Source organism: Saimiri boliviensis, chromosome 12 (genome assembly GCF_048565385.1).
Source record: "Saimiri boliviensis isolate mSaiBol1 chromosome 12, mSaiBol1.pri, whole genome shotgun sequence".
NCBI classification, from domain to species: Eukaryota; Metazoa; Chordata; class Mammalia; order Primates; family Cebidae; genus Saimiri; species Saimiri boliviensis.
The window spans coordinates 39,025,086-39,051,250 of record NC_133460.1 but is presented as its reverse complement, the minus strand read 5'-3'; the positions used below and the strand labels follow the sequence as shown (position 1 = coordinate 39,051,250).

Sequence of the window (26,165 nt, the reverse complement as noted above, 5' to 3'; positions counted from 1 at the left end):
CTAGGCATTCATAAGATACCACTATTTTCAAAATGTCTATTAAGATATCTTTAGAATAATTTTGTTGTCCGGATTTGATTTACCATTTTTGTAAATTTGTTTTTAATTTGAGATAGCACTGTACATAATATTCCATTTCTTCCTTATTTTTATCCCAGTTTTTAAAAGTTTCTTAAATTGGTTTCCATGAAAGTGAAATCCATGTCACATTTCTGGTTTCTGAGATATTGTCCTTCCTCATTCCCTTGCCATCTCTTGTCTTTCTCAAAATTATAAAACAAAATACAGAACCATGCATTCATAAGATGGGAGAGCTCTGATGCTTCCACAATGTCTTTATAAGGGGAACGTTAGAATGACATGATGCTCCTTTGTTAACTGTTTCACATTTTGTGAGAACAGTTGGACTTGCCCTAAAATCCTCAATGACTGATTCAGCAGAAGGGAAGGCAGAGATGTCCCTTGTTGATACAAGAATATAAGGAGAGCCTGGTATTGAAAGCTGTGACAATAATGCAGCAGCTTTGGTAGCTGGAGTAATCTTTGTGATGGTAATTTTGGATTTTTCTCATGACTGCTTTGGAAATAGAAGAATAATTTGATTCTTGCTAAGCTAAATAAAACAAACAAGGGAGCTTGCAAAATGAAACATTGAGGGATATTTGAAACCAAAGAATAACAGATATAGTTTAATAATTTCAGAAAATAACATGGAAGAGATTCCATATCAACAGGATGTTTGCCTTCCCAGTAAAAAAAAAGGGGGGGGGGAATAAAAGGGGGACTTTCCCTGGGAAGGTAATGCTCTATTTTAAGTAAGAAGTATTTTTTATTTTTTTATTTTTATTTTTATTGTTTTTGAGATGGAATCTTGCTCTGTCACCCAGGCTGGAGTGCAGTGGCATGATCTTGGCTCACTGAAACCTCCCTCTTCCAGGTTCAAGCAATTCCCCTGCCTCAGCCTCCCGAGTAGCTGGGACTACAGGCGTGTGCCCCCACATCCAGCTAATTTTTTGTATTTTTAGAAGAGACAGGGTTTTACTATGTTGGCCAGGCTGGTCTCAAACTCTTGACCTCAGGTGATCCACCCACCTCAGCCTCCCAAAGGGCAAGTAAGAGGTACTTAAGGGATCTTAAACCTCAGTTCAGAGGGAGATATTTTTAAATATACATATGTACTTAATTTATATTAAAATCACAGAAATTAAAGCCTGGCATGGTAATATGTGCCTGTAGTCCCAGCTATTTTGGAGGCCAAGGTGGGAGGATCATTTGAGCCCAGAAGTTGGAGAGTCCAGCCTGAGTAACATAGCAAGACCTTGTCTCTTACCAAAAAAAAAAAAAAAAGGAAAAAAAAAAACAACAAAAAACTCCCCAAAATTAGCATTTCCTATATTTAAAATCATAGTAACCTTTTGAACTCAAAATAATTCACTGGCTTCTATACTAGACCTGAGAGGCATATGGCTGAGGAGTGAGTACAGACTTGACAAAGGGGCCTTCTTATCATACCTCTGTTCTATGCATAGGACTAAGTTCTAGTAGAAAGGCTTAATCTTGCATTACCGTATTTATAGGTGCTGACTCACTGCTCCAGGTATTCCATTTAACCATGACTATTGATCCTTGCTTTTGAAAATTGTATGCCTTTATTAAAGTTTAATACAAGTAGAACATAAGGAACAGTGGCACCTATTTTAAAGAACATTATTTATCACATCTTAAGACAGAAATCATACTATTGAGTGTATTTTACTAATATTTAATGTTTCTTTTATTTTCTTACCCTGTTTTCCTTATGGAGTTACAATTCTTTAGCATTTCATTGCAATATGAAACAAATGGGTCAGGCAATGAGCTTCCTTCTTGAAGATTTCATGATAACCCACTCTGCATTTTATTTCTATTTCTCCTTCTTGGTCTTCTCTGCAGTATCATTTCCATCTGTCTGTCCCTTAAATGTTTTAAAATTAAATATTCTTATTTTAAATTATAAAAGCAACACACACTCATTAAACAGTTCAAGCAGTTAAGTAACTTATAAATTAACATACCACACATAAAAAACCATAAGTGCAGAATAATAACACACACACACACACACACACACACACACACACACACACATATATATATACCCCCAAACGTATTGATCTATCCCTCCACCTCTCTCTGTGGGTTCTTACTATATATACATTATTTTGCAGCTTGAGTTTTGATTTAGCAATATACCATCAGTGCTATAAATATTGGCATTCCTCAGGGTTTTCTCCCAAGTTTCATCTTCCCTCTCTGCCTACTCTGAATGGTGTTATCTGACTTGTGGTTTCGGTCACCCTCCTGATCATCCTCAAATATATATTGCCAGCCCTGGTCTGTCTCTAAGAATCCAGCCTCTCTATTTATCATTGCCTACTTAGATGCTGCATTGGTCCCTCATATGCAACTCTCCCTGAACACTGTTTCTCTTCCTGTGTCCGTCTTAGGGAGCAGCAATAGCATTTGCCCCATTTTCACACTTAGAGATTTAGCATCACCATCAGTCTTTCTTTTTCATTCAACCACATTCTGTCAATCACCAGACCTATTTTTTCCATCTCTTTAATATTTTTTTACCTAATTTCTTATTCTCCATACTACTTACCACCTCTGTCATTCAAGTGACAGTCATCTCTTGCTTGGGATGCTCTAATTATCTAACTATCCTTCCTTCTTTGATTCCTCCTCTTCACCTTCTAATCCTCACAAGCTGATCCACACAAGATGATCTTCCTCCAGTGCAAATCTAAACATGCCTTACTTCTAATATTCAGTAGCTTGCCAATGCCAGTGGAATAAAGCCCAAACTCTTTAAGACTGGTAGGTCTTCATATGTACAGGTTTCCCATGATCTGGTTTCTGCCTGTGCCTCACCTGCCTCGTTGTTCACCATCCCTACCTTTAATTCTCACTCTAAACATAGTCACCCATCCGGAGTTCCTTGAACATTCCATACTCTCACTTACACATGTTTGCCTTAATACGTTCTTCCTCCCCATCATGCTGTTTCTTCCAGTTGATGTTCATTTATCCTTTAGGCCACTTCAGTGATACTTCTCCCAAGAGCTAGGCTTGGTGCCATTCCTATATGTTCTCAAAGCGTCTCACACTTTGTCTTTATCCTGTTGTAACATTGCTCATACTATACTGCAATTGCCTGTTTATAGTTTGTACCCTGCTACCTCTTCTGTCCCCCACTACCATTGCCACTACTAAATTGACTGTGAGCTCCCTGAGGACAGGAACCAGGAAGAGCAGAGAATATAGCCTCTGATAAGGACTAAATATTTGAGTGATGAATGAATGTCATCAGAAAACCAAGAATCCCATAAACCTGCAAATATGAGCAGTTTCTGAATCCTAGGAGTTACAGTGGTCAAGTCTAGGACATCTCATTAGTTGTGAGGGATCAGGTTGGTTCTAAGGTCAGGGTAAGCATATTTCAGGGCTTGGCCATGGTAGTTACCACTACGAGTGCTATGAGGGAATGAAGCAATGTGATCATACTGAGAAACTATTTGTCTTTTGCTTTCCTTCAGGCTTTATGCTGTTTGGAGCCTTCTGTAGTCTCAGCAAGGTGATGTAATTGGAGAGTTGGAGACTTGTTCAAGGCCTAACTCCTCGGTGGGGCAGGAGCAGAAATGCCAGGATTCCTAGAGAGAGGTAGCTAGATTTTGGGTAGTTGATTGTCAGAATACTCAAGGCAGCTATCTTACATCTCACAGCTGGTAAATCCTGCTTCTATGCCCCCAGTCTCAAGCCCGTTAGAGAGAAGACTAGGTTTTTATGAATCTCCCTCACTTCAGAGTCCCTATGCCCTTTATCCCACAAGCTAAAAGGAGAAAAAACAAATACTACTGAAAAACACACATGCCTCACGATTCTTTTCTACTCTTTTGTGTACTCCATTGATTTTACACTTGAGTACCACTCACCCCAGCTGTTACAGTTTAACTGTGACTGTGTTCACACTGACTGGCATGGGATACTTCTCAGTTCTATAGTAAAGATGGGTGGTTAGAACACATAATGGAAAGAACTCTGGATTTGGGTTTAGGTTATTGGGGTTAGGAACTGGTGCTCTAGCTCAATCACGTGATCTGGTTTGGTCCATTTTATACAATTTTGAATTAAGTATTGAATATAAAGTATTAAATCACTTTTAAGGCAAACAACTTGAATTAATGCAGTTCCTCTCAAATCGATCAAGAACTGCATAATTTCAAAGCTGTTTGGGCCTATTAAATTATGAACTGTGTTGATTTTATCGAAATCTTTTCACATTACCTGGTGAATGGAAATACCCAATATCTGCTATTATGAGAATAGTCTTAAAATACATAAAGTCAGTCAAACTTTGCAAGGTCTTCAAAAAGGCACCTCATGTATAAAAGGCAATCTTTTTGGCCTAGGTAAGTCATCTGCCTTTTCTTCACTTCATTTTTCTCACTGGGGAAACTGAGGGACTAAAACCTACCTCTTAGTAAATGAGAAAATTTACATAGAAGGTGCCTAGTTTACTACCTGGTACAGAGCAAACACTCAGTGAATATTAATACATTCAGAAAATATATTTGATAGACAGCATAATTGAATGTCCATTTTCTACTAGAAATTCTTACAACAAAGCAGTAACCTGGGTAAGATATATCACAGATTAAAAAAAAAAAAAAGAATTAGGGCCAGCACGGTGGCTCATGCTTGTAATCCCAGCAATTTTGGAGGCCAAGGTGGGCGGACCACAAGGTCAGGAGATCAGACCATCCTGGCTAACACGATGAAAACCTGTCTCTATTAAAAATACAAAAATTAGGAGTGTGTGGTGGCACATACCTATAGTCCCAGCTACTCAGGAGGCTGAGGCAGGAGAATCGCTTGAACCCAGGAGGCAGAGGTTGAAGTGAGCCAAGATCACACCACTGCACTCCAGCCTGGGTGACAGAGCAAGACTCCATCTTGAATAGAAATGAAATGAAAAGAAAAGAAATAGAATCAGGCTGGGCTCTGTGGCTCACGCCTGTAATCCCAGCACTTTAGGAGGCCTAGGTGGATGGATAACCTGAGGTCAGGAGTTTGAGACCAGCCTGGCCAACCTGGTGAAACCCCGTCTCTACTGAAAATACAACAATTATCTGGGCATGGTGGCACACACCTGTAATCCCAGCTACTCTGGAGAGAGGAGGATCACTTGAATTCGGGAGGTGAAGGTTACACTGAGCCAAGATCGCGCCAATACACTCCAGCCTGGGCGACAGAGCAAGACTTAGTCTCAAAAAAAAAAAAAAAAAAAAAAAAAATAGAATCAGAGGACATCCTACTTCATGGATATGTGTGGATTTTGAGCCCATGCCTGCTTTTTTCCATGACTTATTTTATTTCTTTGTTGAAATAATGAGTAAGATGGCCAGAAATAAGTTTTAAAAATAGGTCTGAAGAAACTGTTCTCTTAGATCCCTATTTCTTAAAGGGCCAGAAAATTTGAAATAATAGACACACATTTTTGAAAGGAAATGTAAATCAGCTCTTACAGGACCCCCTTTAACCCAGTTATAACATAAATGTAATAGTCCAATAGTTTCTTTTATCAGGATATAAACACCTATAAAATTCCCCAATTATTCAGAAGGACATCAAGTCACTTTCACAGATGTGTGAAGGGTAAGAAAAGAGACATTTGGGTGACATAGGACATGGTAGATTTACAACACTTTCTCTTGTTCACCTTAAGAACTGAAAATGTAAGATTTTCCAAACTATATGCTGTCAGATATATTAATCATGTCTTAATTAGAGCTTTTGGGAAGTACTTGCTCTCATAAATGCAAGGCATTGTTGTTAACAATAGAGTGATTAAGCTACAGAACCATTTAATTTAACATTTAATCTAGCGGTTGAAGAAAATAAGGTTTTATCAATTTTGCAATGGAAGGGACACAGAGGAAACCTCAAGTATGAGAAGATGAAGATGTGGTGTTTTGATTGATCACATCTTCGAAGGAAGATTTAGAGGGTGTATATACTTGAGAGCCAAAGGTAACTTTCTGACTTTCAGACAGAGCAGATGGGCAAGAACTGCGATTAGAATGGAAAAATTGTTTTCATTTTTTCTTTATGGCCACGGATTTGTACGAATGGAAGAACTTGGAAGGGCCTGAAGCAACGGCCATGCCATTTGATCAAAACTAGATTATCCTAAGTCCTACAAGAGTCAGTTGAACTCACTAAAATCCCAATAAGAACAAAATATCATATTTCACCATTCTGGTTTAGGGGCAGCTAATTTTTCCTTAACCAAGTTTGGGTTTTGAGCCTCTTGAGTTAATAGCTTTCCTTTTGTTATCATGTATACTGTCCTAGCCTCTGCACCTGGATCAGATAAATAGCCTAAATGATGTTTGTTTCATGGACAGCTTTCTTATGAACTATCTCAGAACGTAGTCAGTCTGATGGTCCCTGCATTTGGCAGAGAACCAACAAATGACCCCACTGAGGCAGACTTGGGACATATTAGGGGTGAGGTAGAGGGTACAGGAAGAGGAAGATGGCAGGGAACAGGAAAAGATGTGCGATGCCCTTTCTTCCAGGTGCCCATCCAGGCTACAGTTAGCCAGGTAGCAGGAAGACCAAGCATGGAGCAGAGGATCTTGGCCTTTTCCGTCATTCCACTTGGTCAGCTTGGATCTGACCATTTGACAGACACATTAACATAGAAGTAAAAAGTTAGAATCTGCTGTCTTACCCTTTAGTCTATGAAAACAGTAGATTTTAAAGTTCTTTGGGGGCAAGACTGTCTTATTTACTTCTCTATAACCCTCTTAAATATCAAAATGGTTTATATACAGTAGTGATTGTTTTCAGGTAAAAATATATCTCAGTTATTTTAGAATACATACCCTACTTTAATGTTCTAGAACTTTTGAGCTGAATGTTACAGCCAATTCTAAACAGAGTGATGAAGTGTAAATGGGCAAAGGTGATCAAATGTGTTCTTTATTTCCTTTCTTGATGTTGTCACCTATTTTGGGATGGGGGATGGAGACAAAATGTTAACTCTCAATCTTTTACAAATACATTATTTACTCTAAGGACTGTCTTTGGCAGCCTTAGTTAACTTTGACCAGGTGGTGGAGTCCAACTGGAACAGAGAAACAGGTTTACCAAGGAAGTAAGCCTTCGCCTCTCATGCTAAATAAATCTCTTATAGATAAATTTGATTGAGTACTACTATTCTCATTTTGTACTTTTTCCTTTATATCTTTATGAATAAATGGCAGCTAGCAGCACAAGACCTTTGAAAGCTACTGTTTTATTAATTCAGTAGGTGATAGCCCCATTTCTTCTGTCTTCTTTCTTTAGGAGAAAGCATGAAATTATTTTTTAAAGTTGAGACAACTAAGGCTTGGGTTTTTCTTCCCTGTTCCCTGTAAGGTTCTTGTGTTGGGATTTCTTGGGTTGTCACATGTCAGGCTGTCCTGGGCATGCTGTGTAGTTCCTTAATGTCAATGCACACATCTGTTCAGACTTTCACCTTTCTCATTTTGAATGTTTCTTAAAATTGATGGATGCATTTAATGTGCCATTATTTTTTTTTTCCTAAAAGACTGTTATGTAATCCAACCAATGATGGCTTATAATTGATGGTATCTTAGAATAGAGGAAAGATAATGTGTTTTAGTTATCTATTGTTGCATAACAAATAACCACAAAACTTAAAATAGCAATAATCATATATTACCTTTCATGGTTTCTGTGGGTCAGAAACTCACTTAGGGCACAGTAGGAAGGCCTATGTCTGCTTCAGGCTGTCTGGGGCATCAGCTAGAAGACTTAAAGCCTAGAAATTATAAGTATCTGAAGGCTCATTGATTCCCATGTAAGCTTTGTTGGAGCTATTGGCCCACAGGTGGTCATTCCATGAGGAAATAATGGAGTGGAAGGAACTAAACTAAAAAATCTTTATTCCTCTTCTTATGAGTGAAATATTTTCCAAGATCATAAGGATCTTTGGATGGACGAATAAATTCAGCATTTTCTAAGAAAGGCTGTGCTTGGGTTTCTGGTCTGAGGGGGGCTTGGAGATCAGAACTTTGAAGCACGATCTAACTTTTGACATTGGGAAGGGCAGCCTGTCATGACAATCACATGAGAGCCTGTTCCATTCATCAGTATTAGGATAATTTGTATCAGACTTCTTACTTAGTCTTCCTCAATTCTCCCTACCATCTTGAGGTTTGAAATTCTTGGTGGGGAAAAGAAACTTAGGTGACAGTGCCACTCTTTTCCCCATTTGAATCACAGACTTGATAGTCAGCTGTTTCCAAATACTTCATGTCTTCCCGTTCTAGAGAAGACTTCTTCTCTTGCAGTCCTTTGAGATCTCTGATCTAAGCATATTAAGGAGGCACTTTCTCTAAAGTTGTTGTTATTCATCTCTAAGATACATCCTAGATCCAAGGTAATCCAGCAGTGTTTGGCCTTTCTCACCCTTCTCAACCCTTTGAGGGTTCAAAGAGTTAGATAAAATACTGTCTTTGAAAACAAACAAACAAACAAACACTATGCTTTCCTAAAAAGATAAAGTTTTAGTAAAATGGACATTTTTGGTTTAAACTTTTTAGTTTAGAAAGGGCCATTTCTGAAGGCCTACATCTATGGAGGCTTCTAAATATAACGTTTAAAATAATATTACTATTAGTATAAAAAAGTGAAATAAGCATTCCATCACAAAAATGGGTTTTCTTTTGCTGAACTCATTTGGGTGAATTCTCCAAGGATTACTTGAGCACCAGGTTCTGAATATTGAGCTTTAAGAAAATTTTTATAAAAGCAATATTGTTATCAGTAGTAGTTGGTTTCTGCTGTATGCCTCCAGTTGACAGGCACTTGTGGAACTGATGGTATTATTCTCATTTTACAGAAAAGGAAACTGAGACTGCATCATTTATATAATTTGGCCAAGCTTATACACTGAACAAGTAGCAGAACTCTGTCTCACATGAAAATCATTGTATGGGGGAATTTGACAAATATTTGGGTAGCTATAGAATTTTCCTCCAGCAACTACTTAGTCTAGGGAATTAGTGCATACTAATGGAAACTTTTTCATGTGGTGTGTCTTCTTATCTGAAGCTGGAGGCTTTGAAGAATTTAAGAGAGGATCTTCATAGGGCTAATTCCTTCCTTTCCTATAGCTCTGCCCAGCTGTACCTATTTTACCCCTTTCCTATGAAGGCATTCATATGATTTTGTTTTAGAGGCTTGTGATGACTTCTTAGCAAATTGCCTCACTATGTTGTTCTAGTGTGCTGGAAACATGATTCCTAAGACACCTGACACATTGACACTTGTAATGACTTCAACCCACACCCTAACAGAGGAGCTGGGTCTCTATTGTGACCATAATATATTGCATCAGAAGACCTAAATTCATTGTATTACTTGAATAATTATCCTGTATAATGGTACCCATCTGGAGTTACTGAATTTTCACAGATTTTTGTTTTAGCATCTCTTTTACTAGGTTAAAGAAGGTTTATTTTACTCTAAAGAAAATTTTTTAGTTAGAGGTTTGACATAGCTTGAGGATGATAGTAGTGGAACTGTGGAGTATATATAAATCTTTCACTTTTGGTATGTATGCATGTCTTTGTACTGAATCCAGATTAGTTTTAGTTTTGGTGTGTTTATGATATTCTGTAGAGTGTTTAGCACTCTGGAATTTTTTTAAGTTAATGAGCAATTGCATCATGGTTAACCCACATTGTGGTTTCTTTAGCTGCAGTGTAGCCAATGGCAATAGTGTGTGTGTGTTGTTGGTTAGGGCAGGATGAGGGAGAGATATCAAGGACCCTTGGGATCTGAAATTTATAAAAATTATTTATTCTTTAGTTTTCAGATTAACTTAAATTTTTCTCTTACTATGGAAATAATGTTTGTTTATTGTAGAAAACTGAGAAAATATATATGGGCTCCAAAAATAAATAAACATAACATCTCAGAGTTAGTCACAGTTAAAATTTTGATTCAACTTATTCCAATCTCGTGTGTGTGGGGTATGTGTCTATGTGAACATTCATACATATGTTTATTTTTGCATAAACAAGCCTATTCTATAAATATTGTTCTATGAATTATCTTTTCAGATGTATCTATTCATTCAATACTCTTCCATGAGGTCATTTTTAATATCTGTAAAATTCTTGTTGTAAGGCTATGCCATATCTTTTGGACATTAGATTCATTATTATTATTTTTTCTTTATTCTGTAATCTTGCAGCAGCTGATTGACAGAAGCTTTTAAGAATTTGGACCTCTGAATTGGCTCCCTTCCCATATTACAGTCAGCAGAATGTGTTATGCTTTTCTGCTTCCCTGCCCTGAGACCCACTTCCGGCTTAATAATGATATGGAACTGATTGCTGTTGACAGCTCATCTACTTTTGCTGTTTCTTCTTGCAGGAGACAGAGCATGTTGTATCCAGTCAGTCAGAGTGTGAGGGGAGAGCAGGAACGCCAGCTCATGAGAGTCCACAAAACAGTGCCTTCAGGTGCCAAGAAGCAGTGCGACTTCAACCAAGGTGGGCCCTTTGTTGTCAGAAGCCGTGCTGTGCCTGTGGTTCCTTTCTCCGAAATGCCAACTGTGTGCTTGCCACCCCCACACAAGAAGCAAGGCTTTCTGACTTTTGTTGGCATTCCTTACAGTGAGAAAAACTGCTTAAAGGGGCCTAGAAGGAGAATTGCTGAGTGAGTTTAAAAGAAAAGTAAATGACCTACTTTCTCTGTCTTGCATTTGAAGATAATCTACCTTAAGGCTCAGGGCGAAGTAGAGACAGGTCCTGTCCTTGGGGAGAAATGCTGATTTCATCCATTCTTATTCTTTATTCTATGGTAGAGGAAATTTGATTTTCCTTTGTGATAGTGATAAATTGGTATTGACCAGGTAGGCACCATACCAGCTAATTTTTACATAGTGTCTCATTTAGCTAACTCCACTTTCTCATAAAGTTGTGTACTCATAGTCTGAAAGATATTAAGGCACTTGCCTGATGTTACACATGTGAAAAAGACTGAGCCAGAATTTGAACCAACAAATGTCTGATTGCAGCATGGCAGGTGCAGATTCTGTGCTGACCCAAGTGTCTTCCAGTGACCTTAGCCCTGACGTAGCCCCAGGGATGGTCTCTCTAGCCTGCTGGACCTGCTAGAGAAAGCCCTGGATCCAGAGCAAGGATGTGGGTGGAAAGCAGCCTGCAGAAAGGTTGGCATGACATTCTGATGGGGAGCCTGGCATTGCAGCTGTCTATGGAAAGTCTCTTCTGGAAATAAACAGAAGAAAGAATTCAATCGCTAGTTGTGTCAGCTGTCTTTGTAGGATCTTGTGTACAGTGTAATCATAGCCCTCACTCAGTGGAAAGGGAGGGCTGTGCTTCTGAGCCTGACCTTTAGAATTGTTTTTCTAAGGCAGCACAGTCTAAATCAACAACTACAGAGAAGATTGGCTGTGCTATGCAGTTGTACTTTTAAATATCCAATATACTAAATTTAGAATATTAGAACTTCAAAGGGTTGAAGGAGACCTCAAAGGTAGGGTGCTTCACTGTATGGGTGGATTCATGGGCACCTTTTATAACCCTCTTCATGAGCTGACTTCTTTTATGTGTTTACTCTTACCTGACCTCAGGTAATACCTGTTGGATTCAGCCTTATAATTTCTCCACTAATCAGGACATTCTCCCTTCTATTTGAGGTATTATTGTAAGAAAGCTATTATTTGCTACTAGAGTCAATTTAGTCAGTCACCCACCAGCCTGATGACTATCTCTCTCAGCAAGAATAAAGTCAACTATATCCTCATGCAAATTTCAAAATAGTATAAAAGCAAACAAAACAAATAAAAACCAGAACAAAGTCATTCATGCTTATATATAGAATATTTGATGGTCCTGTTGGGGTGGATATTTAACAGAGGCCAATAGGGGAAAATGGTGTTTGCATTTAGATGCTTGATGTTCAGTAAACTTAAAACCATTGTGTGTCCCATTTTGTATCTCTCTTCCTCTGCTCTTTAGCAAACCTTCATAGGATCATAAATACCTTGTTGTTTTTCAATTCTCCCAATGGGAGAATTAATTTTAATTCTCCCCTCTTTCATGTCCCATTTTCACAGAATTGAACTTTCTGACCTAGCAACATTCCAGACTGTTCTGTGCACCACTGTCAGCAATCTCAGGATCTGGTGCTAAGTTACATATCAGGAGTGCTGTGAGGGCAGTTATGTGTAGTATTGTTCGTTAAGTAACCTTTAAACTACAGTTATTTATCAGAACCATGGTGACATCACCAAGGGACATTGTAATGGAAGTTTTAAAAAAAATCCATCTCAAAATATTACAGGGATTGTGAAATTTGATGAACTGGTGAAATAATATCTGAGACTAAAAACATCTTTGAATCAGGTAGCTCACATTCCTGATAACATTCCTCTTCTGTTTTAAGCTAGCATCTGGCCAGGTTTGGGCATATCATGCTGAATAGGATCTCGATAGAGACATGATACTGTAATGGGATACTCCAGACCTAGGTCTGGTTCAGAATGAAGGACTAAGACAGGCTAAGTCTCAGCAGGTGTAAAATGCCACTTTTGTTGGGATGATGGGTTGGGGGAGAATGCTATTAACATAATGAACACTGTAAGAAAAGGAAGAAAGAGCTCTCTGTAGCAAGGAGCCACCTTGCTCCTTGGGGTCACACATCACTTGGATGAGGCTGGAAGGAGTAGTTATTCTTCAGAAAATAAATCTATCTTAGTAGAAGTGAGATTTTGGAGTGGATTGAGGTCCCGAGGTGGGCATTGATCTTTCCAGGAATGCCAACTAGTTTCATACCTATAGCACTCAGAGCTGTCATGTTGTATATTGAGTTCTTTTGAGCACAAGGAGCTTTTATGTATTTCTGAGGATGAGGTTCAGGAAGGTCTATGAAAGTTTTTGCCCAAGTTTCTGTGTATATATACTCTATTATTGCTACTGTAATGACTGACCACAAACTTGTGGCTTTAAACAACAGAAATTTATTATCTCATAGTTCTGTAGGATAGAAGTCCAACATGTGTCTCCCTGGGTCACACCCCCTCCAAAAAAAAGGGTGTTGGCAGGGTTGCTTCCCTTTCTAGAGGCTCTAGGGAAGGATCTGTCCATTCCCATGCCTTCTCCAGTTTCCAGAGGCTGCCCACATTCCATAGCTCATGGTCCCTTCCTCCGTTTTCAAGCCACCAACATTGCATCTCTCTGATCATTCTTCCGTAATCACATCTCTCTCTGATCATGGCTGGGAAACATTTTTGATTTAAGGTTTCATGTGAATAGATTGGGCTCATTCAGATAATTTCCCTACCTCAAGGTCATTAATTACATCTTCACAGTCCCTTTTCACATAACGTAAGGTGGCAGAGGAGGGACAGGATGAAGACATGGACATCTTTGGGGAGCCATTTTTCTGTCCACTACATGTATGTTTATTTTTCTAGTGAAAATCTCTAAAACATTTATCAGACTCTCATATGGCACACATAACCCCAGAAAATATTTAGAACCCCTGTCCGAATGTCTTTCTGCATCCAAGTTTGAAAACACGTGACCCCAGAGAAGATTTAGAATTGTTAAACCAAGGTTAGCCTAAAGCTGCCTCATTACATATTTTAAGTTCAGCCTAAAGGTTTCTCTGTTCATCATGAACTATAGCCTAAATGGAGTTTTATACAGACTTCAGCTTACTCTTGTGCCAATCACAAAGTTGTGGCCAAAGTTGCCAGCTGTTCAAATCATGTTCAAATAAGGCAAACACTGAGCTATAACCAATCCAGCTGTTTCTGCATCTCACTTCTGTTTTCTGTATGTCACTTTCCTTTTTCTGTCCATAACTCTTCTTACACCACGTGGCTGTGCTGGAGTCTCTGAGCCTACTCTGTCTGGGAAGGCTGCCCGCTTCCTGAATTGTTCCTTGCTCAATTAAACCCTTTTAAATTTAATTCAGCTAAAGTTTTTCTTTTAACAGAACCCTTGTTCTAATGTCTTTTTCCTTCCAAGCTTGCTTGCTTTTCTGATTTCCCTCAGCAGAGCCAACCTCAGATACAGTTTGAGCCACTTCCATCCTCTTTCACTGCACCCTTCCTCCCATTTCTCATGTGCCACCCTTCCCTATGTTTTATTCCTGGGCCTCACAGTGCCACACATTAGAGGTCTCAAATTTGGTGTCCTACAGATGTCTCTGATGTAGATGCACATTTGGCTTGTACGAAGTTAAACTATTTTGAATCAACATTTTAAAATCAAGAGTTTTTACAGATTTTTGAGTTTCTTTGGAAAAAATCTAAAGGTAGGATAACGTACCTAAAGGTAGGATGCCTACATTCCTCAAAGGCAACAACTGACTGGAGCGGATGAGTAGCTTCCAATTTTTTCACAATTCCCACCCAGTTCTCCTCATTTATTTATGCTCTTTGCCGAGCTTCCATAGGCATTTGATTTTTAATGCCTGCTTCAGTCCTTTTCTTCCTGGCAAATGCTGCTCCTGGGGACTCTGTAGCTCCCTGGAGCTAAGTCCTCCTGAATGAAAATGGCTCGTCATATGGTGATGGCTGATATTGTCTTAATGCCATCTCTTTCCAAATGACACGTTTGCATTTTATCATGGACTTTCAGTGCATGAGTGGAAGGGCTGTGTTATTATGCTACTGTGGCATATTCCTCAATACCTGGCATTTTCAAACCATGTAAAATTAAACAACTACAGTTAGTTAGAGCTGGAAGAAACCTTAATAATCATTTAATACAACTCTCATTTTCTCATTTGACATCCAGTGAGGCTGTGATTTGCTCAAGTTCTCTCTCCCCTTGGTAACAGAACCAAGATAAGTACCATCAATCTGTATTGAGTTGCCACTTAATGAATATGCATTAGTTTGACTGATTTTTAGAGCTAAAGCCAGTGCCAATCCTGTAAACCCTCAGATATGACAAAAGGAAATTTATGAATGTAAGCAAATATTAAACAGTTGGGGATTTCTTACTAAGTAAATTTACTTTTGAGAATGATTAACTCACTTATATTTAAAATATTGTATTAAAATTTATGACAGCATTAAATCTTTAATGTTGTTAATGACCTTGTTTGTATAAACAGGAGCTATTCTATAGCATTTTCTTACTGTTAATTAGGTTGGTGGTTACATTGTGAGTTCCAGTTCATTGGCCTCTTCATCCGGATTCCCATGTTAGAGGAGGCTGAAGATCCTTAGAAAGGATAATGGCCTTGGATGGCCTCCACTATTTTTTGACATTTCAGATGAAAGAGAAAGCTGGGGGCTTTGTTGCTTTATAGAAAGAGGAAGTTTTGTTGGCAGCAACTTTTCTATGGGGAATAAATCCTTTCATCTTTTGTTTTAGAGTTAGACTCTGTGTGTGTGTGTGTGTGTGTGTGTGTGTAGCTAATTGTTTCTTATTTAAATGTTTTTCATAGAAGTAAGCAGAGTCTTAATGAGTTCTGCTAAACAGAGAAAGAATGAATAAGAGAATGAGCACTGAGATTTTTAATGTTAATAATATAAAAAAGACATATCTCCCTTCTTGGACTGTACCTTCACGTATTTCCAGCATGATGTTCTCTTTCCTCATTAGTGTGCTCCTAGAGTTTTGTTTTGTTTTATAAGGGGAGCAGGGATGAAGTAGAGATAAAAAATAGCTTGTCTTCACAGTGCTTTGAGACTCCCTGGTATACAGTTGGGTAATGAGTGGGTATTGGCCTAGCTCATGCTGAGTATCCCACATAGAAAGGGAGCCAGATAGGAGGACTCTCTTTCACTGCCCATTCCTAGTGTCTCCCTCCGTGGACACAGAAACAATCTGGTAGAAGGAAACGAACATTCAAATGAAGAGATCCAGGGTCTTATCTTACATCTGTCAGGTGACCGTAGTCATATCACTCAAATTCCTGGGCCGCCTCCTCTAACATAAATAGTTTAGGTCGAATGATTTCTAGGGCTCCTTCTGGCTCTAACATTGAAAATACTAAACACTCTAGACATTTAAAAGATTAGACAGGGAAAGAATTTAGCTTAAGAATACAAGCTCCTGAAGATGCCTATAAAAATAATTCCCCCTCCCCTGCCATAGAGCACAAAAATCCCACATCCAGTCCTTAAATTTCTGACAAAAAGAGCCCACACTTGATTATTTGGGAAATGAAATCCTCCTCTTTTTTTTTTTGTTTTTTAAAGAAGTCTGCCCTTGGCCATTTGATAAATTGTTAGCACTTTCACTAATGATTTGGCATAAGGATAATAGGGAAACTTAGAGACATTCTCTCATTCAAAATGCTGCTACTACCACTACTACTGATGATAAAATAAGTGAAACACTGGAAAATACAGAAAATCTCAAGCATGTAAAAATGACTTATCTTACCTCCCAGATATAACCACTATTACCATTGTAGTGTACATTCTTATACTGTTGCTATTGTTTTAATGTTATCATAAAGAGAAATTGTGTATGAAAGGGGCTTTTGGATGCATTGGACTTTAAATCTGCTACAAGTACTATTTACTTCCAGCAGGCCCTAGAGTAGAAAGCTAGACAAGAGTGCATTATGATTATACAATAATCATGTATAGTGGTGTGTTTTTCTACCTAAGACCAGTACGATGAGTAATAGAGTGGTTAGGTTAATTATCACGAGGTTGGTGAGTTCACTTATGGCTACAGTGAACAAATTTAATTTTCCATAACAAATACTTTAACATGCAATTTCTATAAGAAACATGGTCTACAAGCATTGGCATCATTATAGCGCTTTGTTAGACATGATATTTCTTGGAGACCAAGCAGGAAACCCTGTCCATAGCATCTGAATCTCTTGGAAAGTTTCTTGGCTTAACATAAAATAGATTTAAGAGAAATTTCAATAATGATTATATGAGACAGAGAATGTATAAACTCAAATGTAATTTAGAACTTTGACCAGCTGCTTAAGTATTCAGTGTGCCTGAGCCCACTAGAATGGGGCTAATCTTTAACTTACTCCTCATCTTCCCAATTAAGCCATAGCTACTCCCATATTTATGCTATAGTTATTTGTCAATGAAGTTATTCCTTTTCAAGATTTACATTACATACTACTACTACTACACACACACACACACACACACACACGTTATGTATAGTGACATACACATACACTCAGAGCTCCCACTCAACCGTCCATATGTATTTTTTCTTTTATTCTTAACTAATGCTAGGTTAAAACATTTTGGGATTAGATAGATAGATACATATATACATACATACATATATACATACACGTATATATAGAAATTTGTCTCTAAGAATATATTATGTATAATTATACTGCTTTATGTTACATTATATTGTAACTTAATATATATTACATAGTGTTATATATATTACATTACTCTGCAACTTGTATGTCCTGCTTGATATTATATTTTTCATATCATAAAATATACTATATCATATTGAATGGCTGTAAAATACAGTCATGTACCACATAATAACATTTCAGTTAACAGTGGACACATATGATGGTGGTCCCATAAGATTAAAATGCCATATTTTTACTGTACCTTTTGTATGTTTAGATAATCAAATACCATTGTATTACAGTTGCCTACAGTATTCAGTACAGTAACATACTCTGCAGGTTTGCATTCTAGAAACATTAGGCTATACCATATAGTCTTTGTGTGTAGAGAGCTATACCATCTAGGTTTCTGTAAGTGTATTCTGTGATGTTTGCACAATATTGAAATAGCCTAAGGATGCATTTCTCAGAATATATCCCCATCACTAAGGGATACATGACTGTATTTCCTTTTATGGATATACCATCATTTATTTAATGAAATCCAAAGTATTTGCTATGGCAGTTACTTATAGGATTTATATTTGTAATCACTGCTGTAGTAAACATCTTAAAAACAGTATATTTATCCATTATAGTTTTCTTGGTTTGTGCTTAAAAGCCAAAGTTGTCTAGGCAAAGGATTTGGAGTAGCAAACTGAAATGAGACTTAAGATATATATTTTTAGCCAAGCACGATGGCTCATGCCTGTAATCCCAGCACTTTGGGAGGCTGAGGCAGTGGATCACTTGAGGTCAGGAGTTGGAGACCAGCTGGCCGACCTGGTAAAACCCCATCTATACTACAAATAAAATATGAAAAATAGCTGGGCATGGTGGCACACACCTGTAATTCCAGCTATTTGGAAGTCTGAGGCATGAGAATCACTTGAACCTGGGAGGCAGAAGTTGCAGTGAGCTGAGATCACACCACTGCACTCTAGCCTAGACAACAGAGAAAGACTTTGTCTCAAAAAAAAAAAAAAAATATATATATATATATATATATATATATATATGTACATACAATTTTCAGTTATCTGATAATGGAAGAAGATAGGAATATAATAGACAACTAGTTACTTTGAGAGAACTAGATAAAAGTCATGTGGCTGGATTTCTGTATGTGTCACAATCAGGATTATGGCTCTGGGTTGAATGTTGGAGACAATCCAATTTAATCTCTTCCCCCTTCCTTGAGTATTCACTAGATATTTCTGTTTCGTCCACTAGCCTTCATGGTATTCCAGTTCACACTGTGCTAAGGGCAAAGTGCTTCTGGCTCTAACACTCCCAGAGGGCATTTGAAAGTCATGCAGGGGATGGAACAATTCTTTGTTGTGTGGGATGCCTCATTCATATCAGGGACTCTGGCACTTTTGGCTCTAGCCCACAGAATGCCAGTAGACAACTCCAGCTTCTGTAATAATCACAAATAGCCCCCAACTTTTCTACATGGCCCCTAGGTTCCATACCATTACCCTGTAAAAGCACAAAAACAAAAAACCCCACTAAATTTCATGATAGATACCTTATCTAAAACCATGTTTTATGTGAGTCTCTATTAACATGGGACATGATCTATTTATAAGCGGAAAAAAGCAATTACGTAACAGTATCACAAGGTGTTCCTATTTTTGCTTAATATATAATTATTTACAGACACATATACTAGCAAGACATAAATCTGTGTTTTAGTGGTGGTAATATTGGGGGGAGATGAATTACAGGTGATTAAAACAATATTTTTTGTGCTTTTACTTTCTAAGCTTCCCCCTAGCAATCCCCTATTAATCTTGTAATTGGCAAAAAGTGATAAGTTTATATTATTTGCAAAACAAACAATACTACCTACTGTTTCTCTGGCTTTATTTACTTAGTCATGATTGAATCTTACTTTGGGACAGACATGAATATTAGGAGACTATTAGGAGAGAACAGATTTATTTTTCATTTTTGTTAACTGGGAAAACTTGAAATAAACGATCAATGACCTGTGGTCTTTGTGGTTTGGGTCACTTGGGATCAGGAACCAAATACGACAGATGATTTTATAAGTTCAGATAATGTTTAAAACCAGAATTTGTGTCCTAGGTGCCTCTTTTCTTGAGTGTTTGCCTCTGTGGATAAAAGCAGAAGAAAGTCTCATCTTATGCTCTTGAGCAGCATGCCAAGCCTCTCAGGAGTACAGTAGCACAGAATTCTTCCCAAGAGCACTCAGATGACCCTGCAGATACAGGGACAAGGGAAATATCAAGATCCATTTAAGTGGGGTGGAGTCCAAGGGGAGAAATGTTGAGAAGGGGTAGATGCAGAAATAAGCCAGCTGTTGGAGTCTTGTTAGTGCCTTAAGTTTAGCACCAACATAAGAAAACAGTATTGGCCAAACCTAGCCTATTGAATAAATCCAAAAATACATAATAGAGCCCCTAGGAAGGGCCTAGGAAATATCCAAGATACTGTAGCATAAAGAGAAAGGGCTTTGGCAGTAAGCAGACCTGGATGCTAGTTCCAGCTTTGCTGCTTCCTTGGACAGATTTCCTAATGTCTCTGGGCTTTGATTTCTTCAGATGTATGATGGAAGTGAAGACATCTACTTACCAGAGCTTCTGTTGCAGGGATTAAATGAGACACTGCATGTTCAGCTTCATTCAGGGTCTGGCCCACAGCAGGGGCTCAGAAGATTAATGGTGTTGCACAAGAGAGGAGATCCTTCCTCCATGGATGTTTTTGCTTAGCTCCACAGTGCTGATCTATGGCTTGCCCATAAATCCCTCTTCCTGTGTGTTCTCTCTTCTCTCCTCCATTTATCTAAATTTTAATCTCACCTCAGAGCCCAGCTCATTCCCAGCTTTTCATGTACTTTCTCCTTTCCCAATAACTCATGTTGATCTCTGTAGTTAGAACATGTTCAATGGAATTAGACACTTGGTACTAGTGCTCAAAGAGTTTGTATTATTTCTTCAAATAGGATATATGCCTATTTTCTATGATTCTTTTGAATGCTCAGTTTTCAGCACAGCGCTCAACTCATAGGTTCAGTAGTTTAGTAAAGTTTCTGCTTGTTGATTCTTAGGTAGGCAATCCCATGGAATTCTGGTTTGCCCTCCATAATCTCATGCCTCTCTTGGCCATATTTAACTATGGTCCTTTATATACCTGGCCCTTTACAAGCTCTAGTTTATTTTTGTGTACACTAGCTGCACTCCCTGTGCCTCCATGTCCATCCTTCACAGAACCCAGGTTACCTTCAGAGATCTGCTTTTCTGCACATCTTTAAGCTAGGCCTTAGCTTCTCTCTAGTTGAACCAAAAACTATGCATACGTTGGACCAGTTGGTTTCCCAGACTTGCCAGTTGAGAGTCCAGTGATTTGGACTCTCTTGTTCAACTTGGACATGTGATTAAGAGAATTTCAACAAGGGTTTTAAAGGAGTTGTACATGGCAACGTGGTCCTAGATGGCCATGAATAGCCGTGGTTGAAAAAGTGGGAATCAAGAAAGTGGTCCTTTTCAATGTATAGTTACTGCCAACCTTGCTGATCTTGCTCATGTGTAACAAAGGAGACCCAGGCTATAGCGTGACAAGTGGTTGTTTCTTGGTAATGTGGTTGGTATTCTCTGCAAACAATGGAAACTAACTGTGTTTGATTCAGGCAAGGAAAGGGATCTAAAGGAAGGCTATTGGTTAGCTTAAAAAAATTGAACTTGGGGCCGGGCGCGGTGGCTCACGCCTGTAATCCCAGCACTTTGGGAGGCCGAGGGGGGTGGATCATGAGGTCAAGAGATCGAGACCATCCTGGTCAACATGGTGAAACCCCATCTCTACTAAAAATACAAAAAAAAAAAAAAAAATTGAACTAAGGGCAAATAGGTTTTGGGAAGGGCAAGAAACAGGCCTAGTCCATGGATTTCTGGAATCACAATGACAGGGACATGTTTCTCTGAGGTGTTGTCATTGGATGATCCTGTGCTAATACAACAGCTTTTCATTCCTGTCCAAGTTTCAACTTCAGGGAAAAGGAGCTAACTGGCCTAGTTCAGGCCACATGTTTACCCTTGTATGTGGAATTGTGGAGAGCTACTCTCCCAAGGGAAAGGGAGGTTGATGTCAGAACAAGAGGTTATAAACAGGAGTGACAGACTCAGATTTACTTAAAAAGACTACTCTGGGTGCTGTGTGTTATATACTACATGGTGTGTTATACTCAGGAGTACATCTTGGAAGCTAATATATCATCCCTTTGGGAGGTGCTGGTGACAGGGAAGATGGAGGGAAGATGACAGGTGAAGGATAGAGACTCATGACTCTTTCCTTTTGGGAGAGAAAGAAAATCTTGAATAGGGAAAAGTCAGCATTTAGGCTTGATTTATATTAATGCCTACTCAAATCTCCTGTGTCTTAAGAAATATTCTTCTGTGCCGAGAGCTAACTTGATTGATACTTTAAAAGTTAAAGTAGTGCAAATCTGAGTGTCAGTTGTAATACCACAGGAGCCAATGTGTTACGTAGTTACAAACATTCGTCAACTATTCATCCGTCATTTAAATCTGCCCCCATCACTGGTAATACTCTGTGCCCTTCACTGCATCTGTCTCTGATCTAAATCTTCATTTGTATGAGTAGATTTTTCTTTCCCCCAACTGTAAGCTCCAAAAGGTAGAGATTGTGTCTCTTTAGTCACCACTTTCTTACTTGAGGTTCCTCTTGAAGGTGGATTCTGATAGATAGGAGGACCCAGGTACAGGAATGTGTCCCAGGAGGCAGGAACTAGGGAAGGAGGAAGAGCCCACAGTGGTATGTAACTTGGTAGGTTGCCACTCTGAGCAACTGTAGTCTCTCTGAGAAACTGTGTAGACAGTATCTCAGATTCATTCCTCTGAAAGTTGAGGGGAATGCTGTAGCATTTATTCACACACTCCCTTCTCTTCTGGCTGTGGGCTGCCCCCAGGGGAGTTAACTCTGCTACGCAGGCAGGCTAAGGGAATGAGCCCTGCCTGGCAAAAATCTTGAGGCAGAAGAATGAAGAAACTTGGCAGATGCTTGAATTGGGATGAGAGGAGCAGGGAGAAATGTCTTTGGAGCTGAAGTATTGGTTATAACCACTCTGTCTCCTGGCTGAGCACTGCCTGGCACATACAGACAGTGTCTGATCATTATTTACTAAGTGTATGGAATGAATGAGGAATACACGCAAAGTGCCTTGTAGCTTTCTCAGCAAACCAGGTGCTGCTATCATTATTACTCCTAAAAATGTCTTATTAGGGCCTCTGTTCTCACTCAGTCCCCAGGAGAAAACCTGCTGGATCCTGTGTCCTCAATATTCCATCCAAAATGTGTTCTTTATGGCTCACAGGGTCTTTTAAACCACACCCGTATCTACTTTACCTATACTCTGCCGATTCTGAAGGCAGCCCTGTGTGCCTGACTCATTGCTCACGCATACCTGGGCATTACTGTGGCCCTGGCTGCTTCTGGTCTCTGTCCCAGCTCACTGAAGTGAGAAGTGATACCTTTTCCAGGACAGCTGGGCTGCCCTGTATTTGAAGTTTTTCATGGTGTTTTGAGGGGCACAGTCTTTTTCTCTTTGGGATTGTGTTCCCTGGGGGACCAGGACAGAAACACCATGTCACTCCTATACTCAAAGAAGTTCCTCACCTGTGTCCTTTAGCCATTGGCGTCCTCCAAGGCTCTTGCACTTGGACTTTTAGGATAATGTTCCACAATTAGGAATCCTCTAGCATGCTTGTTAACTATATGTCATCATCCTACTTTTCTGGATATTTTGATTTAGTAGGTTTGGTTGGATTGGGGCCCAGGAATCTCTGATTTTAATAATACTGGCTGATTCTAATCTTCAGAGAAGCATGAGGTTGGGGGGGCAGTTGGCTTCTGGGAGGGTATACTGTTGGGTATCAGTGTGCTTTTCTAGCTACAGCATCCTTGGTAGTTCATTGACCTGGACAGGTAGACACATGGATTGGGAAGTCAGTTTATGAACATCCATGAACTTCTAGTTTTGTTTTCTTTCATTAGTCTCTCAGGGAATAATTTTAAATGCCATGGCTTGGTTTCTTTATCTTTGAAGTTGGCTGTTTAATATTTGACCTCAGTCCTTTAGCAGACATTTGGTAAGAACCATTAATGTCTTCAGTGTGGCTTCAGCTCTCTAGAGAAAGGAGCTTTCTATTTACTGGTATTAAGAGCCGTTATTGTTTCTAATAATATTACTGGAATTTATTGGCATATTGTCTGTGTCTGCATATAGAGCTATTGTTTGTATATAAAGCATGTTTTGCTCAGAGGATTGTCCTCTTGGGATATACCTTTTGTTTTCAAAAGAGTTTCAGGAAACAGCAGTCATACAGCCAGCCAGCAGTCATCCGGGTATACATTAGTGTATCCCAAGTTTTGCTTTCTAATAGAGAGGCTAAATTTTTTATGCAGTAGAATATCCTGAATTCTCAAGATGTGATGTCGGTCAGTACTGTTCAGTTTTAAGGCTCTGATTCTATGTGATGTTTTCTGAAAAGTGTGTTGGATGCTCTCCATTCACTCTTTCTGCCCAGGTTTTTTAGGTCATGGGTTCAAAAGCTACTCGTTAATTTTTAGTAGATCTCTTCTGGGAAGAAATGTATTTGTTATGAAAATGAGAGTCACTTCATCCTCCAGGCTCTGCTAGCATGCTATAGGTGGAGGAAGGAGCATCAGTTATATTATAATTACTTTACACGCACACACACTCCGGAGTATATAAGAATTGGCAGCTGCCCATAACCCTGAGATGAATACTTTATTTACAAACATGTGGGTGCCTACTGTGTGTCATATGCCAGGCTTGGCCTTAGAGATAAAATGTTAAGCAAGGCTCCTATGGTCCTTGCTCCCCAGTGCTCACCATTGAGAGAAAAACAACAATCAAATAATTATACAAATACGTGACTAGGAACTGAGACCTGCTGCATAGCAGAAACAGAAGATCAGAATACAGTGAGAACATACATATGAAAGGGAGACCCAATTGGGAGCTATCTATCTAGCATCTGAGGTATGAATGAGTTACTTAGGAGAGAAAGTGGAAAGGGAACAGCATTACAGGCACGTGTGAAGGCCTACTCTGGAAAGGAGCATGGTGCATCCACAAAACTGAAAGAATGCCAGTGTAGCTGGAGTTCAGAGGAGGAGCATGATGCAAGCGAAGGTTGAAGAGTGGGCAGATGCTTAATCCTTCAGGGTGTCATAGGATACTCTCAGAATTTTGGTTTTTACTTTAAGTGCAGTGTGCAGAAGAGTAGTGAAAGATCTTGTGTGGATGGTAGTCTGGGGAGGGTTGAGGGGAAGTAGGGGGACCAGGGAGGAAAGTACTGCCATCAGGTAGTTCAGATGAGAGGTGCTGGTGGCTTGGTCCCAGATGGTAGTGGTAGAGATAGAGGGGAGGCGACAGACACAAACATTATTTGGGATAAGAAATTGAGAGACTTGTTAATGACTTGGTTATTGGGTTTAAGGAAAGACAAGTGTTAGATAACTGTCAGTTGTCTTCCATAAGCCCATTGGCAAGATGGGGAAGTTTGCACTGAAATACGAAACAGTTTCCTCTGCTAATTTAATTAGAGATAGTTAAAACATTCGTATAAATATACAACCATGAGCTTAAATGTGCTGTTTTCACAAATTATCACATCCTGCAGTTTGACACTGTCCTTAGGCCAAGAAAAATATATTAATGCTTAGTTGGTTTTGTTGTTTTGAATTCCAGTACACCTCCTGAGAGAAGGCCACTGCAAGATGACCTTACAGGCTGACTCAGCACAGGCTTTAGGGTTCCAGCAAAGTGGGAACACCAAACATTTTTTTGAAAAGTTGTATTTCAGTGGGCTGTCCACAAGTTTGTAGTCATAGGCTATCCACAAGTTTGCAGTTTGAATCCAGGCAAAAGTTCTTTTCATATCGGCACACAATTAAGTTTTGCATTTCTCTGTTGAGTAGTTGTTTTTACATTGAATTATATAGTGGTTGCAGCAGTGGCAATGATGGTGCTGGTGGTTGTGATGGTGAGGCTGGTGGGTGGTGGCAGTGGTAGTGGCAATGGTAGTGGCAGTGTTGGTGGTGATGGTGGCAATGGTGGTGGTGATGCTGATTGTGGAGGTGATGGCAGTGGTTGTCGTGGTTTGGTGATGGTGGTGATGATGGTGGTGATGGTGGTGATGATGATTGTGGAGGTGTTGGTAGTGATTGTGGTGGTTTGGTGATGGTGATAGTGGTTGTTATGGTGGTGATGGTGATTGTGGAGGTGTTGGTAGTGATTGTGGTGGTTTGGTGATGGTGGTGATGCTGATTGTGCAGGTGATGGTAGTGGTTGTGGTGGTGGTGGTGATGGTGGCAATGGTGGTGGTGATACTGATTGTGGAGGTGTTGGCAGTGGTTGTGGTGATGGTGGTGATGGTGGAAACAGTGATAGTGATGGTGGTGATGGTGATTGTGGAGGTGCTGGCAGTAGTTGTGGTGGTTTGGTGATGTTGGTGATGGTGGTGGTGATGGTGGTGTTAATGGTTGTGGTGGTGGTGGTGTTAGGTGATGTTGTTGAATGGTGGTGATAGTCACGGTGGTAGTGGTGGTGGTGATGGTGATACTGGTGATGGCTGGAGGTATCACATGCTCATCACTGCTGAGCCTCTGAGGAGTGCCCATAATTAGCCTCTGAGGAGTGC

General features: G+C 39.3%; 1 protein-coding gene across 6 annotated transcripts in view; it reads left to right on the top strand.

The window, feature by feature from the left end:
• The window catches only part of FAM13C (family with sequence similarity 13 member C), a 121,060-nt gene that overhangs the window by 25,985 nt on the left and 68,910 nt on the right, over positions 1–26,165 (top strand). For all 6 annotated transcript variants that reach the window (XM_010339343.3, XM_010339342.3, XM_010339341.3 and 3 more), the window contains one exon: positions 10,498–10,616. In XM_010339343.3, coding sequence (XP_010337645.1) covers positions 10,498–10,616 — 119 coding nt within the window. The remainder of the gene's footprint in view (positions 1–10,497; positions 10,617–26,165) is intronic.